This window comes from Mus caroli, unplaced genomic scaffold (assembly GCF_978045245.1).
Source record: "Mus caroli unplaced genomic scaffold, Mus_caroli_1 scaffold_12, whole genome shotgun sequence".
Lineage (NCBI taxonomy): Eukaryota > Metazoa > Chordata > Mammalia > Rodentia > Muridae > Mus > Mus caroli.
Genome location: NW_028227267.1, coordinates 36037310 through 36054222, shown reverse-complemented (window position 1 = coordinate 36054222; position 16913 = coordinate 36037310). Strand labels below are relative to the sequence as shown.

At 43.4% G+C, this 16913-nt stretch overlaps 1 protein-coding gene and 1 long non-coding RNA gene across 2 annotated transcripts in view; one reads left to right on the top strand and one right to left on the bottom strand.

Moving 5' to 3' along the window:
• LOC147001723 (uncharacterized) overlaps window positions 1-16913 on the bottom strand; it is a 227414-nt gene that overhangs the window by 13534 nt on the left and 196967 nt on the right. The gene's annotated exons all lie outside the window — the stretch shown is intronic.
• Window positions 15022-15492, top strand: LOC147001727 (eosinophil cationic protein 2-like). The gene has a single exon (XM_085828945.1). It carries the CDS (start codon window positions 15022-15024, stop codon window positions 15490-15492), a length of 471 nt encoding a protein of 156 aa, XP_085685071.1.

The window sequence follows — 16913 nt, the reverse complement described above, 5'->3', positions numbered from 1 at the left end:
GGTGTGAAAGCACCGGGGGTCACCTGTGTGGGGCCACAGAACGGGGTTGGGGCTCCTAGGACCCTGTAACCCCATGCTGCCCAGTATGCCAGTGGGGGTGGTTAGACATCTGCATGGAGATTGTTTCCTTTCTTTCTACTTTCAGTTTTTCGACAGTGAGACATTTGAAAGGGACTAGCTCTCACAAATGTTCCTTGGAGTATGGCAAGCTTAGTGGGAGATGAAATTCTCCTCCAACTCAGAGACCTAACTGGTGGATGCTCAGGGAGGACAGACCATCTGTTAGGGAGGGCTGGGGCGACTAGAGGAGGGAGAGTGAGGGGCCCTGGAAGGGGAGAAGTGTCGTGCCACCCACCCCCACCCGCGCACAAACACTAAGATCCCAAGGGTGTAGGAAAGGCAGGTCCATCACACTTTCACTCATCCTGTCCTGAAAAAGTAACTTCAGGACTTTTCTAGCTAACTGGGACTGGCTCTTAAGTTTTCAACCCTTGCAAAAGCAACCGCCCTTAAGATGGTGGGGGTCAGGGGCAGTAAACTTAGGTCTCCGGGTGTTAGAAGGGGCGGCCCTTGTGTAGAGACTTCTAAGAGTCACAACTGTATTGCTCTAAAGCTTCTTAGGAAATGAATATTCACTTGGAGTTCATAAGAAATCAGGAAACCCAGAGCTATCTGCCTCTCATTTCCTGGAAATACAGCACTGGTGATAACTGTAAAGCAGAAATACCGACTTTCCAGAAAAAGACTTCCCAACTACCCATGATGAGGTTTCCCAGACATGTTGAGACATGGCTTTCCTTTTAGGTAATATAAGTGTGACTACACATTTGGAGCCTTTTTGGGTTTCGTTTATTTGTTTGAATTTGGAGCATTACTATTTTTTTTAATTATATGTATGTTTTGCCTGCTGCAACCCGCACCTGGTACCAGCAAAACCGGCAAAAAGCAAGCTAGCCAGGCACATGGAGCAGACCACCTCGGGCACCCAGAGGGGACTCTAGAAATCCCACCACAACCACATCTGTGCACCAATGCATGCAATTCCTCCAGAAGCCAGAAGAGGGCATGGTGTTCAACCCAGAAATGCATTAATAGGATTGTTAGCTGCCCTCTGGATCCTCTGGTGGATAGACAAATGCTCTTAATGGAAGAGCCTTCTTTCCTGTCCCTACCCTACATTTCTTCTTTGTCCTTCCAGATGGTGTGGTTTTTAATTGAACAAGATCATCCACAATCAAAGATAGAAGTTTATGGAGACCTATAGGTTCAGGTGCTTGAAGATGGAATGCTAATTTTCCTAGGTTACCTGGCACCCATCCAGAGCTCTTGTGGGTTCAAGATAAGGTCATAGAATTGACAAAGTTGGAGCAGATCTGTTACCTCTCATGTAATATAACCAGACAGACTAGGCATGAAATGCCTAATTGATGAAATGCAGAATTGAGAATTTCCTCAATGGGTAGAAGTAGAGGAAGGAATAACCATTTAAGGCCAGCTAACTGGTGATGGGATGAAACCTCACACTCTCCTGCATGGATGGATCTTGAAATCGAGGTCACATGCCTATGGTGGAGAGCATGTCTGTGCAAGGCTAGGAAGGGAGAGCGATGGTTGATATTGATCTTAACCACACTAGATCTTAGAGTTTATTGAGGAAGTACTTCTTCCAGTGGATGCTTCATGCTTGTGAAGGTCTCCTGGAACACATCTCATTTCTGAGACTAACTGTGAGTCAGAGACTTAATGTGTGAAGGAATTAATCCCCTGGATCCCAAAACTGGTGCTGTCAAACCAGGGCTTTTAAGCAGAAGCCTGAGGATTGAGGGATGGGTTAAGTTGCTCACTGTCTTTGGTCACCTTCTCTAAGCTCACTCTGACACAGAAAGGGACACAGGAAACCAATCATTATCAAGTGATATGGCTCTTCTTATCCATCTTTCAATTCTCTGGTGGATCCTGAGCCTTATTTACTTCAGTGTAGTGCTTGGCTGTTTTGGTAAATGTTACCTGTTGGGTAGCTTAACCTGATATCTAGTAATGCTATTTGTGCAGGTAGATAACAGCTTGACATCAGTCTTTAAACGACTAAACTATCCCGAGTTTGCAGAGTGGACTGAGACACTTACTTTTCTCTTTCAGATAGATATTCCTAGGCTTGAAATTATTCTGTCAGCCATTCTCAAGGACCAGTCTTATAGCAGCCAAACTGACTATGGAGTCTCAAATTGCCACTTGCCTTGTAGCTGTTGTAGCAGATGAATGAAGTTACAGGCCTGGAATGTAACTCAGGGAGCATGGACATTATTAGGTTCAATCATAGCACAGGGAGGTCAAAGAGAAGGAAAAATTACCCCATCTCATCCAGACTTGTTGGAGACAAAACAAAACAAAACAAAACAAAACAAAACAAAACAAAACAAAACAAAACAAAACAAAACTGTGAGGCTCCATGGAAGCTTTTAAAGTCTGCCACCCTCTTCATAGATCCCTCCCAGACTCCATTTATTGCCCTATGGAAAGTTTTCATAGTGGGGTGTATAACCCAGAATATAAATATGAATACATAGATTATTAAATTCTGTGTCTGTGGTAACTGGCTGACTAGATGGCTCAGTTGATAAAGTTAATGGGACCAAGCATAGAGACCTGAGTTCCTTCCCTGTAACCCACATCATAGGAGAGAAAAAAACTCCATAAATTGTCCTCTGACTTTCATGTAGGTGGGGGTGCCAGGTCTTAGCAGGTCAAGTTTCCCACTGCTCACTTACACTGAGAACTCTCCATCTGATACACTCATGTAATTATATGACTCTGTGCTCCATTTAAGAGATTCAGTACTTTTTTATTTTCACTTTTGTTGCCCAGAAGTTAGAGAAACCAAGGAGGCCAGCATCAGACCAACACCTGAAACACTGGTTAGGGATTATGGAAATAGGGAACTTGTAACTGAGGTGTGAACATCATGTGTTCCAAACTGCTCTAAATGGTTTTCTATACATGCATGGCCAACTGTAGTAGATGCTGTTATTTCATTGCTATTTCTTTGTTGCTATAGTTTTGTTTTATTGTCTACCTCTGATTATCTCAAAGAGACCAAAAAAAAAAAAAAAAACTGTGATGAAATTTGCACTAATCCCTGTGGCCTGTTGAAGCCTCACTAGATGTCAGAGTCAGGTTTAGTGAGGATGATTTGCCTGGATGATGCACAACTGCTCCGGGTCGCCTGTACTACCATATGCTAATATCTTCCTCTGACAAAGTAGCAGTTATCAGTGAAACAGAGTGAAATGATTTACAGTGCTAGCACTCTTAGGTTTAAGCAGACACCAGTAGCAAAGTACAAAGGACCCAAAGATGGAAGCACATGCCCAGGCTTACAACAGTAGGCTTTGAAACGATTACATTGACCTGGGAGTAGACAGTGGAATGTGAGGTGCAGGCAGAGGCCTAGTACAGAGTGTCTGACAATTATCCAGGCTAGAAGGTGTTCCCACTACTAGAAGGTCTTTGGATCTGTGGTCTAGGCAGCATAAGGAGAGTGATGAAAGTCACTGTCTTGTGAATTTGCTGCTGAGACAATTGCTTTCTCTTCTGAATATACACAGTGGAGTTGGCTCAAGGTCAAGAAGAAACAGCCATTGTTGTAGTTCATTCCTCTGAAGAACATTCTCCTTCTCTTTTCAGCCCACATAGATTAATCATGTACCAACTTGTTCCCTGGACCCTCACATGACAGGGATATGATACCACTTTCCTGTTATGTGTACCAGAAGATTACTTTACAATGGCCCAGATGATCTAGTTCAATCTTGCAAGACACAATGACCTAGCCTAGTATGGTGGCACTTGCCTTTAATACCCAGAGAGTCACAGGCAGACAGAATGTTATGAAATCAATGCAGTCTAAACAGTTGGTGGAGATTATGGGTTTTTTTTTTGTTTTGTTTTTTTGTTTTTTTTATTCAGGATCAAGTCAGATAAGATCCTAAGGTTGGGAGGTTTTAGGTTTACCTTTTAAGAGGACTTTGTACTTGTAGGAAGGAATAATGCAAATATTCACAGATAAATTGTGGAACCCAGGCCTTCATTCAGCTCCAAGGCAAGTGCATCCAGGGGACTAATGAATAATATGCTTTGGGGATTCTGACCAGCCTAACAGAAGAGTCCTAAACGTAGTTATTATAAGGAAATAGTCCGACCAGTTCATATACAGTAAGATGCAGAGCCCACAACTGGACAGGTTTTTTGGCACCATGTATTTCCATGCATGATGTGGGTTCCTGGTGTCAGGAGACACAGAAGAAGGCCTCATATCCCTTGAAACTGAAGTTACTGACATCTCACACCATTGCTTGAAATCCCAGCACTTGGGAGAGGAGGTCAGAATCAGTTCAGGAGCATCCTTGACTACATAACAATTTTTTTAATTAATCTTTTTTATTAGGTATTTTCCTCATTTACACTTCCAATGCTATCCAAAAAGTCCCCAATACACTCCCCCCCCTACTCCCCTACCCACCCACTCCCACACCTTGGCCCTGGCATTCCCCTATACTGGGGCATATAAAGTTTGCAAGTCCTATGGGCCTCTCTTTCCAGTGATGATATACTAGGCCATCTTTTGATACATATGCAGCTAGAATCAAGAGCTCTGGGTTACTGGTTAGTTCATAATGTTGTTCCACCTATAGGGTTGCAGTTCCCTTTAGCTCCTTGGGTACTTTCTCTAGCTCCTCCATTGGGGGCCCTGTGATCCATCCACTCACTAGCTGACTGTGAGCATCCACTTCTGTGTTTGCTAGGCCCCGGCATTGTCTTGCAAGAGACAGCTATATCTGTGTCCTTTCAGCAAAATCTTGCTAGTGTATGCAATGGTGTCAGCGTTTGGAAGCTGATTATGGGATGGATCCCTGGATATGGCAGTCTTTAGATGGTCCATCCTTTCATCACAGCTCCAAACTTTATCTCTGTAACTCCTTCCATGGGTGTTTTATTCCCAATTCTAAGAAGGGGCACAGTGTCCACACTTTGGTCTTTGTTCTTCTTGAGTTTCATGCGTTTAACAAATTGTATCTTATATCTTGGGGTCCTAAGTTTTTGGACTAATATCCACTTATCAGTGAGTACATATTGTGTGAGTTCCTTTGTGATTGTGTTACCTCACTCAGGATGATGCCCTCCAGGTCCATTCATTTGCCTAGGGATTTCATAAATTCATTCCTTTTAATAGCTGAGTAGTACTCCATTGTATAAATGTACCACATTTTCTGTATCCATTCCTCTGTTGAGGGGCATCTTGGTTCCTTCCAGCTTCTGGCTATTATAAATAAGGCTGCTATGAACATAGTGGAGCATGTATCCTTCTTACCGGTTGGGACATCTTCTGGATATATGCCCAGGAGAGGTATTGCAGGATCCTCTGGTAGTACTATATCCAATTTTCTAAGGAACTGCTAGACTGATTTCCAGAGTGGTTGTACAAGCTTGCAATCCCACCAACAATGGAGGAGTGTTCCTCTTTCTCCACATCCTCGCCAGCATCTGCTGTCACCTGAATTTTTCATCTTAGCCATTCTGACTGGTGTGAGGTGGAATCTCAGGGTTGCTTTGATTTGCATTTCCCTGATGATTAAGGATGTTGAACATTTTTTCAGGTGCTTCTCTGCCATTCGGTATTCCTCAGGTGAGAATTCTTTGTTCAGTTCTGAGCCCCATTTTTTAATGGGGTTATTTGATTTTCTGGAGTCCACCTTCTTGAGTTCTTTATATATATTGGATATTAGTCCCCTATCTGATTTAGGATAGGTAAAGATCCTTTCCCAATCTACATCAACTCTGAGAAGAGATGATTCAAACATCCAAGCCCTGGGTTGAGGTCAAACAGACACACAGTCCCCTTTTCCAGATGGTTGCCCTGACTGGCAAGTCCTGCAGGAGCAGTCACAGCCCTGTCTCCAGGACACACAGACCTTATCTCCTAAACCATCTCAGACAACTGACACTATCAGTTTTCTTCAGTTCCTAGGAAAGAGGCTCACTCACCAGATTCCCTTTCCTACTTTATCAGTTCTAAGTCTTCCTAAATGGATCAGATGTTGCCCAGTGTGCCAGAAGAAAGACATGTGGCACTCTCACTCTCTCTTTGTGTGTATGTTGTTGTTGTTGTTGTTTTTACAGCAGACTAAACTATCTTTCAACTATAGTTGTTCCCAGATCTCTTTCAGTCACTTTGGGGAAATTTTACCTGTCTCTGGCAACATTTCCCTCCAGAGGGGGCACCAGTGTCCCCAACCCAAAGCTGAGGGGCCACTCACTTGTCCAAGCTCATTCTTTGCAGCTCACCTCCCAGGATTTCTTTGTGAAATGACCCCTTGTTATGAAAAATCAGGAGGAGGGAGGATGCTGGCAGTTGGAACAGCTCTTATAAAGCAGAAGGAGAACGAGTGAAGCAGGGGAAATTTTAGAGCAATTTGTGTTGTGGAGAATTTCACAGAAAAACAAAACAAAACAAAACAAAACAAAACAAAACAAAACAAAACAAAACAAAACACCCATACACTTAAAATAAAATTTAGTGAAAAGACAGGAGAATTTGGATAGAATAAAGTTAGAAGGAGAAGCACCCACACCGGGCACTGTACACTTACCACATAACAAGTGTCTGCATGTGACCAGGATGAATGTTAATGACAAATGAAAAAGGAAATTTAGTCCAGTGAAGGAATGTCTTGACCTCCTTAAAGAAAACAACTTCAGTGTGAAAAAGACAAGCAAACATTGACCTCTGAACTCGAGCTATAAAACGTCTTCCAACAACAGGGCCAGACAGTTTTGGCAACAGAAGCAGAAACCAGCCTTAGCTACTCAGCTTTGGGGACCCACAGCTTGTCATAACATTGGGCACCTCGTCTCTGGAACTGAAGAAAACGGATAGAGTTAGTATTCTGAGGTGAGGTAGGAGATAAGGTCTGTGTGTCCTGGAGACAGGGCTGTGACTGTACCTGCTGGACTCACAGGAAAGTCAGGTCGAACATCTAGAAAAGGAGGTTGTGGGTCTGTTTGATCTTTAACCTGAACTTTCTGGAGTGATCCTAGCAGAGTCCATAGGAAATGGAGACAGAGACATTCCATCTCATGTTTATCCACATGGCCATGCTAATCTCTGAGACAGGTGTTGGCATTTTCTCCCTTCGGTCTCTTCCTTCTATGTAGCTAGGGTGGCTTAGGCTCTCCCACACTGTAATCTCTCTGAGAAGCAGATGTTACAGGCAATGGTCTGAATCTGGCCAGTAGCTCTTGGGGTTTAAGGGAGGTTGTGAGATCCTTTGTTTATTATCCATGTTTTTGTTTGCTGTTTTGCTTTATTATCATGGTTTACGTTTATTGTGTTGGTGGGTGCACACATACCACAGCACACTGTGTGAGGTCATGTATGTGGAGGTCAATGGACAACTTACAGCAGTTGGTTCCCGCCTTCTGCCATATGGATTGTGCAGGTCAAATTCAGATCATTAGCATTGCCTTTTATCACTGCTGTGATAAAATAGGGAAAAACCAACTTGTATAAGAATGGGTTACTTTGACTTACAGCTCCAGGCAGACACTGGGACACAGTCCAGCATCTGTCAAAGTTATGACAGCAGACGTGGAAGTCATACTAGTAGGAAAAGAGCTAGTCACATTACATCCACACTCAGAAAGCAGACAATGAGCCAGGCATGAGGCTAGGCTATGGAGCCTCAAGACTTGCTTCAAAGACATCCTGCACTACCTTCTGAAAACAACTGGGGTCAGGGGCCCTCAGTGTTTGGACACACAATTTCCTGTGTGATTTTGGGAACCTAATTAAGACAAAGCATTAAAACCAATTCCCAACAGAAAGGATGAGATGTTGGGATATAGAAAGTGTTAACTCTGGAATACCAGAGGGAGTGTGTGCTTGCCACAGGGAGGTTTGGAAGTGCCCAACCACTGAGCTAGTAAGGCATATCAAAAGTCAGCCGGCATGTGTGTGTCTTTCAATCATGAGTCCAGGTCTCTTGAGGGACTACAGGGCTATGAATGCTCCCACTGGGAGCTCAGAGCAGATTAACAATTTACCACTGAGTGGTTAAATTGATTAACAATTTAACCACTGAGTCCTCTCTCCAATCCCTCTTAATTTCTGTTTAGTGTTATGTGGGGATGTGGAAGACATAGGTCATCTTTGTGGAATCTATTCTTCTTTTCCATCTTTACATAGGTCCTAGGAATCAAATTCGGGTTGCCAAACATGAATAGCAAGGGCCTTTGCTGGTTGGTCCACCACCTCACTCCACCCTCACCCTTATGTCCATATTCCTTAGTAGCAGGATTCACATTGTTAAGACCTAGGTAAAATAGCAAGGCCAAGATGGAATGTTAAGGCCTAAGTGAAAATATCAGGCCTAGGTAACTGTTTCCTGGCTAACCTGTTATTTTGTGCTGTTACTAATATTATAAGGAAACTTTCTCATGTGTTGTTTCTGTTGTAACTAGAAAATTTTCTCATGCCAAATTGATTAAATATTCTATTATGTTCTGTGCCCTTGGAAATCATGATAAAAGTCAATAGAAATGCTTTGTATAGGTGCCCACATAAGCTTAAAACTGAACCAACCACACAGCAGCACTTCCTGCATCTGTGTATAACCCCTTATGATATTTACTTTTATACATTATGCCTGGGATGGAACCCAACATAAGAGAGACACTTGCATCAATTTATATTAAGACTTCCATTTTGAGTAAGGGTCAAGTAAAGTTCAAGTTGCCAGAACCTCTGCTTCCCTGCTCTCTCCCTATCTCTGCCTTCCTACAATAAATGCCTTAAAACCATTAACTGCCTTTTCTCATCAGACCTGCTGAGCTGAAGCAATGGAGCAGACATTCCTGTAAGGAGGTGCTTGCTCAGAACCTCCCACCAGGAGATCTCTCTGGTTCCCAGCCACCACCACCATCAACCTGCCCACTAAGGAAGCCAGCAGAGCTAGGCAGACACTCTCCTCCCCATGGGAACTGAGCCAGCACTCCCTCCTCCTGGAAATTTCCCTTCAGGCCCCAGACCAGAGTCTGCCTGAGCTTCCCCTCTTCCAGTCACCCCTTCTTTGGTCTCAGCTCTTCAGGGTCATCCAGTGGCATCTGCAGTGTCCAAGCCTGAGGACCACAGACTCCAGAACGAGGCCTTCCACAGCGCCCAGAGCTGTCTGCGGTGCCTAACACTCTGAACACAACTCTGCCATGTCTAGAGGAACATGTGTCACCAGATCTGGCTAGTAAACACATCCTTTTCCAAACAAAAAGATAAATAAGAAAAATTGATGCTGGATTATATTTTCAAAATCTCTTTAGAGGCTGACATCTTGATTCCAAATCTGATTTTTATTTGTACTTTTCTACATCATTATTCTGTTGAATTATATAAAGTTGGCTTCATACACATAAGCAGTGGAAAGAGAAGAGCTGACACACAGCTACCACAGAAGAGTTGATGGACCACCAGGGTTATTGGTGCAAACATGATGTAATCAGCGACAGCTTCTTGCTCCTGGGATCCACTGTTCTATCACTGGGAGACCCTTGACACTCAGAAACATTGTCTTGAGAGTGTTGAGGGACAAAGATGGAGACCTTACCCGCTCCTCTCATTCTTGAGACAGTAGGGTTTGGCCCTGCTGCCACTGGAGTAGAATATGCTAGAAAAGACCAATTACTAGATATAGACTTATTGGTTTATTTAGTTATATACTTGATTTACTGATACTGTTTGTACTGCCTGTTGGTCAACCATGACTTCACCTGCTACCTGAAACAGAATGGCTTGGAGAAATGGCAAGGGTCTGCTAATTTTAACCTGCTGACTGTCAGCTATGCTTCTATAATCTCTTGCTTGCTTATCTGCCCAACCTGGTGGTCCTAGAGTATAAAATGAGAATAAAAGCCAACCCCACCCTGAGAGCCCTTCCAGGATTTATCCTAGCTTCAGTCCACAGGTGACATCACCTCTCTTCTGGTCTCTCTGGTATCAGTGGGCTGATTCCAGAAAGATTGCCACAAAACGAATTTCTTATCAATGCGTGTGGGACTTCTGCCTGAAGATAGACCAAGACAGAAGAGATAGAGGGGTGGTGAAGTAACGGATTCTGCTTTCACCATCTGAGTTCTGATAAACGGCTTGTTAACCCATAACAACACCTTATTGCTTAGTGCCTTTTATCTAACATGTTCTGGGGACAACAGAATGACAACATTTTTCTTTTCTTTTTCTTTTTTCTTTTCTTTTTTTGAAGGAGGAGGGAGCTTCAAGGCACAAGAGAGGATGATTTTATAATAAACTTTAAACTAGAACCCATGTTGTATGGTTTTGTTATTATCACATGAACATTCATGATTACAGAAAGGTATTTAAGGACAGCTCATGCAAGTATATAAGGCTTCAGGCATAAGCTACCCTTATTCCACTGAGATCTCATTCATTACCCACCCCTCTTCTCAGTACTTTCCAAGCTGAGCCATCTCACCATCTCTTAACACTCCTTACCACTGCAAATCAGCAAGAGAGCTCACGTACACCAATGCAAAGTCCATTTGGGTCAACTGCTCCTGCCATGATACCAATAATTTGGGAGGAAAAAGGCAAAAGACCCAAGGTGGCCTGAAGGACATGCTGAGAAAACAAGAAACTTTAAAGAACCACAACTCCAAGGAGATGATCTGGCAGGAGAAAGAAAATAGAAGATGAATGGAACAGGCCTGAAGAGGCAACCAGTGCTAGTATGCTAAGCCTGTTTGTCCCTCCTGCACCCTGAGTGAAGTAGCTGCTTTTTATTTAACACAAAAACCTGGCAATCAGGTCATGTTTGCTAGGACAGACAGCTTCTTCAAACGTGTTGTCCATAGCAATGTTGTGATAGGCTTACCTAATTTCCACTAGCTGACTTGTTGGTGTGCCTAGCTCTATACTGTTCTTCCTGCAAGTTCGCAGTCATAGTAAAGGGGGATGATGTGGCCATGAACTACAAAGCAAAGGATAAGGTCACTAAGTAGGAGCAGAGACCTGATGCCCCTACATGTGTTCTGGCTGAACTACACTGTCCCTTTTATGTTTTTTAATTAACTACAAATATAAAGATAAACTGTTTTCGAGAGAGATGGCTCAATGGCTAAGAGCACTGACTGCTCTTACAGGATTCCTGAGTTTGATTCCCAGAAAACACATGGTGGCTTGTCTATAATGGAATCTGATGCTCACTTCTGGTCTGTCTGTAAATGGTGACAGTGTACTTACATACATTAAATAAATAAATACATACATAAATATTTACAGTTTTCAACATAAAAGTAATCTTTATTTCTGCCTTGTGAGAAATCAGAAAGTCTGCACAGTGTGGATCTAAATTTCCCAGATGCTGTGCCCAACAGAATCTGACCGAGAAGCTTTCTTCAGTGGTATCAGACATAGTGGCACAAGCTTTTACCCCAACACTTGAGAATCAGAATCAAGGGGCTCTGTCTGATTCTGAGGCCAGCCTGATCTACATAGCAAATTCCAAGCCACCCAGGGCTAAATAGTGAGAACTGTCTTTCAGAAAACAAACAAATAAAACAAACCAAAAACAGTCCTCAGCCCCTGAGAAGGTGGGAAGTTTATTCAGTAATCCAGCACTTGGGAGGCAATGCCAAGAATAGTACTGGTTCAAAGAGAGTGGCCTGGCTGAGGCAAATCAGACAGAAGTTGGACAGTTGGTGGCACCTACAGCCTGGTGCTGGGTAAGGGCCATACACTGAACAGGACCAGAGCTCCTGACCCCTTGAGTCCCCCAAAGCACCATGAAACTGAAGAGAGTATTTTATTGATAAAACTGAGAATAAAAGCCGTGTAGGTTAGGGAAGGAGGCAAGAGCAAGGGTTTCCTAGAGACCAACATGCAGCCTCTAAATGACTGTCCTCAGGACTTATCCTAACTGCTTTCATCTCTAGAGTGTTCTAAACAGCTGTATCCCAGGTTAGTGTCATCAAAGGGGAAGGCTGCTGAACATTGAAGCACAACCCCACTGGGATGATCTCTCATTTCAGAGTGAAGCAGCACCCCACACACATCATTACAGGTTATCCTATTAACAGAGTGAGGAGGCTGGGCAGTCCATTGAAAGTTACAACATTCTTAGTCTAGTAAAGAGACTCTAGTTGAGAAGGTTCCAGTGGGAAGAACATCCACATCTGTGTTTTCTGTGTTTCAGGAAGAAATGAGGCCATCTCCAGGCCAGGTCCTCTTTTCCCAGGCCCCACACCAGCACAGGACTACAGGCCCTGTCCTGCCCTCTGCTGACCACAGTGAGGTCTTATAGACCTCATTCTGTGCTAGCTGATAGCCCAACCTTTCTTAGCCTCCTGCAGGCGCCCAGCTTCAGCCTCTTCTTCTCTTTCTGAGACTGCACACTCTGCAGGAGATCTCCACCTCAACCCTGAAGTTGTCAGAGTGCTGTGTGTCCCTAAGATCGGAGAGTCACCAGTCCCATATTGTGTCAGCCTGGGACATCACACCGGATTCTGGTCTTCTTTTGTGAAATGAAGGATCTGTAATAAAAGATCTCATAGATTCCTTCCATCTAGGAATCTCTCTAGTGCTTTGAGTCAATGAATAAATGTGGGTGCACGTGCATATGTGTGCATGTGTGCATGTGTGTGCATGTGTGCATGTGTGTACAGGAACAACTATGAAGGGAAACAGACATTCATTTAATTTTAGTGTCAGGGATAACATCCCGTCAGTTGGCTTTCTTATTCCGGAGTCTGTGGTAGAGAAACGCCCACGATGGGAGGTGTGTGTTAAAGCAATGCTGCTCAAGGTCAAGGCAGAAGAAAGGAGGACAGGAAAGGGCACTGCGTCCCCAAACATCCTTCAAGGGCAAGCCCATGGCATCCTAGCTTCTTGCTGCTGAGTCTTACTTCCTAAAGCTGAGCATCCACTCACAGCAGCACAGGCTGCTTACAACTTGGTTCATAAGCTGGGTCTGGAATTGCAAGTCTGGGAGCCTACAACTTCCAGCCTGAGGCAGAAGGACAGAAAATTTTGAATCCAATCTGGGTTTCTAAGCAAGTTGAAACCAAACCCAGGCTACAGAGTGATACCCTACTCAACACTCCTTAGACCCCCAAAAGATTAGTCCCTAAAAACAGGTTCCTGTGACAATTTTATAAATGTTGTCCACTGTCATTTCCATAGACAGCCGGAGCACTTGACAGAGCTGTGTCAAATACTACACTGACACTGGGCATCTGTCAGTCAGTAAGTCAAGAGCAGTCATTGCATGAGGATCCCAGGGTTGAAGAAATTCCAAGTTTTGGAAACAATCTCTCATCGATGGAATCTGCACAAAAAACATCTATCAATTGGGAAAGCAAAATAGTCATTGTAGCTTATAGGTCAAGTGCAAAATTATTTCTTGAGATATTATTATGATATTCATCAAGATTGGAAAGAAAATCCCAAGACTTACTCTTGGGCTATAACTCCGGCTGTACTTCACAACAGAACTGAGAGCAGGTCTGGGCATGTGTCAGTGGGTGGGAGTGCAAGGGAGGTTTGGATAACAAAAAACTTAGAGAGGCTTTTAAACAATGGAAGCCCAAACTCTCTATCTAGGTGACACTAGGGATGTAGACCAGCAGCAGTTCATGTCTCTAGATTGCAAAAAGCCTGGTTCAAACTCCAGTATGAAGAAAAACAGAAATCAAAATTCTTTTAGAGTTATTGCACCATTTTTAACATTGGCTTATAGTAACTCTGGCATCTTAGATAAAGAGATGTTTTCTGAGGGTCCATGTTGTAAAACTAGACCATTGGTACTAGCTCTGGAACAAATGAGGGTAGATGGAAATGTAGAAAGGAATCTTATATAGAAAACAATCAGGAAAGTACTATGAACTATGCCGTGAGTACAGTGTTTTCTTATAACTATGACAGTGTTCCTATATGCAATATTTAAAGTTTGCCTTTTTAACATTTACATGTGTCTGAACTCACATGTGCCATGTGTGTACAGGTACTAACAAAAACCAAACAGGTGTCCAATTCCCCTGGACCTAGAGTTATCTCAAGTTGTGGCCTCTGCATGACAAACTGTGATCTTCTGGAAGAGGAGGAATCTGGAAGAGTGGAAGTTCTCTTAACCACTATCATCTCACTGATTTCTAAGACCTATTTTTACTAATGTGTCTCTGTCTGTCTGTGCACATGTGTATGAACATGCCAACAGATGCTATTAGAAGACATGATATGTGCTGGATGGAGTTACAGGCAATTGTAAGCCATCCAGCATAGGTACTGAAACCAACCTTGGGTCCTCTGGAGAGCATCAAGTACTCTTAACAACTGAGCCATCTCTGCAGACCTCACCATCATATAATTTTAAAGATGCAAGACAGAAAGGTAAATATCTCTTATGTTTCCGGCTTCCCAAGGCTTCCTAAAAGTGTGTAGTCAGGCTAATAGAAAACTTGTCTGTTCCTTACTGAAAACAGACACGAAGCCTACAGCCAATCAAAAGGCAATACAGAGATTTCTGTGGAGAGTTCCAATTCAGACTTCAAACTGCCCTGCACAAGAGGGCTTGGAATTTATTCCTTACAATGGAGCCAGCAGCACCATGGCTTGGCCAAGTGAAGAAACAGAAGGCTGGTTGCACAAGCAGGCAATGTACCAATCTGTGGGTTCTCCACCAGCTCCACCCACAGAGCCTGCTGTATATCTAAGGGCCCAAGTGGTGCTCACCCATTATCCCTGATTTCCAGGACAACCAGACCTCAGGTCCACGGGAACCACAAAGCAGATGGGGTAAGACACTGACTGCCTATGCCTGGGACAGGGTGGGCAGGTAATGGGGCAGTGTCCAGGAAAAGTGGCACTGTGAACCCATAATGACAGCAAGGGCCTTCAGGAAGACATAGGGAAAACTAAGGCAAGGTGGGAGCAGTCACTTCTCTTCTCTCCTCACAGGAAACATGGGTCCGAAGCTGCTTGAGTCCCGACTTTGTCTCCTGCTGCTGCTAGGACTTGTCCTAATGCTTTCCTCATGCCTGGGACAAACCCCTTCCCAGTGGTTTGCCATCCAGCATATCAATAATAATGCCAACCTCCAATGTAATGTTGAAATGCAGCGTATTAACAGGTTTAGAAGAACATGTAAGGGCCTAAATACTTTTCTTCATACAAGTTTTGCTAATGCTGTTGGTGTGTGTGGAAATCCAAGTGGCTTGTGCAGTGACAATATAAGTAGAAACTGTCATAATAGTTCATCTCGGGTGCATATAACTGTCTGTAACATCACAAGTCGGAGGAGAACACCTTATACCCAATGCAGATACCAACCAAGAAGATCAGTGGAGTACTACACAGTTGCCTGTAACCCCAGAACTCAACAGGATAGTCCCATGTATCCAGTGGTACCAGTTCACTTGGATGGGACATTTTAACTCCAGTGCCAGCACTTTGCACCTTCACTCATCTGCTACTTGCAAGATCATAGTAATGAAGAGACAGTTCCTCTGTCTGCACTCCATATAGCACATGTCCTCGTGTAACCTGTCCCTGACTACCTTTAATTTAGCTGAACAGATATTTTCTTACTAATAAACACCTTTGCGTACAAATCTAGATCTCTGGTATCTTTGTGTCTGTCAGTGTTGTGGAAAGAGGAAGGGGAAGAGACACACACAGAAAAGTGTGTGTGTGTTGTGTGTGTGTGTGTGTGTTGAGGCAGGGCCTTATACCAATTTAGGAATCTTCCCAGTCCCTAGAAACAAATGAATCTGAGAAAATATGGACATCTTTCCCAAAAGTTCCCACACAGCATCTTACCTAAAGTTTCACTGTGGGAAAGAGGTGGCTGGCAGAGGAGACCAGGGAATTGGGATCTCTGGATGAGGCTATCCCTTGCCCTCTCCTTGTACAGCTGTCCTTAAAGATCAATTACGAGAACATTCAACTCAAACCAGAAGGACAGATTCCAAGATAAGGGAACTGGAATCTGCACAGGAAAGAGATGAATAATGAGAGGGCCTGCCCTGGGGTTACAGATGTTTGTTAGCTACATGGGAACTAGGAATGAATCACAGGTCCTCTGCAAGAGCAATCAGTGTTCTTAACTGCCGAGATATCTCTCCACCTCAATGGATTTTTAAAAGTGGGGTGTGTGTGTGTGTGTGTGTGTACTTATATGTAACCATACATGGATTTAGATGAAAAGCAAAGATGAAATCTAAAGGAAAGTGTAAAATAGGGGAGTAGAATACATGGAATAGGAAAGCAGAAGCTGGGACTGTGTGAAACAAGAGAACCAGCCACACAGGGTGAGGAAGTGCAAGACAGATCAGAGAGGCAGAGGAATGAAGGAGAAATTATGATTACACAAGTGAGTGAAATGTCCATGATAAACACTACTGCTTTGTATCTAACCTTTACACAGACAAAAACCAGGAAGTGAATCTTCAAACTGTCCTTTCTTGGGTGGCCCATCCATCTGAGAAGAGAGAGGCTCAGCATTCTATAGCTTTGTCTTCCTCTCTTCATTAAGCTAACAAATTCCATAGGAAATGGTAACAGAGCCATTCCTTCTCATGTTTATCCATGTGACCATTCTTGTCTCTGAGATAGTTGTTGGCACTTTTCTGTACAGCTAGCATGCCTTATGCTCTCCCACACTATTTTCTCCCTGATAAGATTATGTTACAGGTGATGATCTTAGTCTAGATAGGGGGTGATGGCATTTCATGGGGGTAGAGGTTTGTTTATTGTTTGATGTTTTATTTTAATGCTTTACATTTATTGTGTTGGTGGGGGCACACATACCATAGCATGTATGTGGAAGACATGTATGTGGTGGTCATGTATGTGG

What these genes read in the sequence shown, in the direction of transcription:
- LOC147001727 (XM_085828945.1), top strand. Translation starts at nt 15,022, where the DNA reads ATGGGTCCGAAGCTGCTTGAGTCCCGACTTTGTCTCCTGCTGCTGCTA.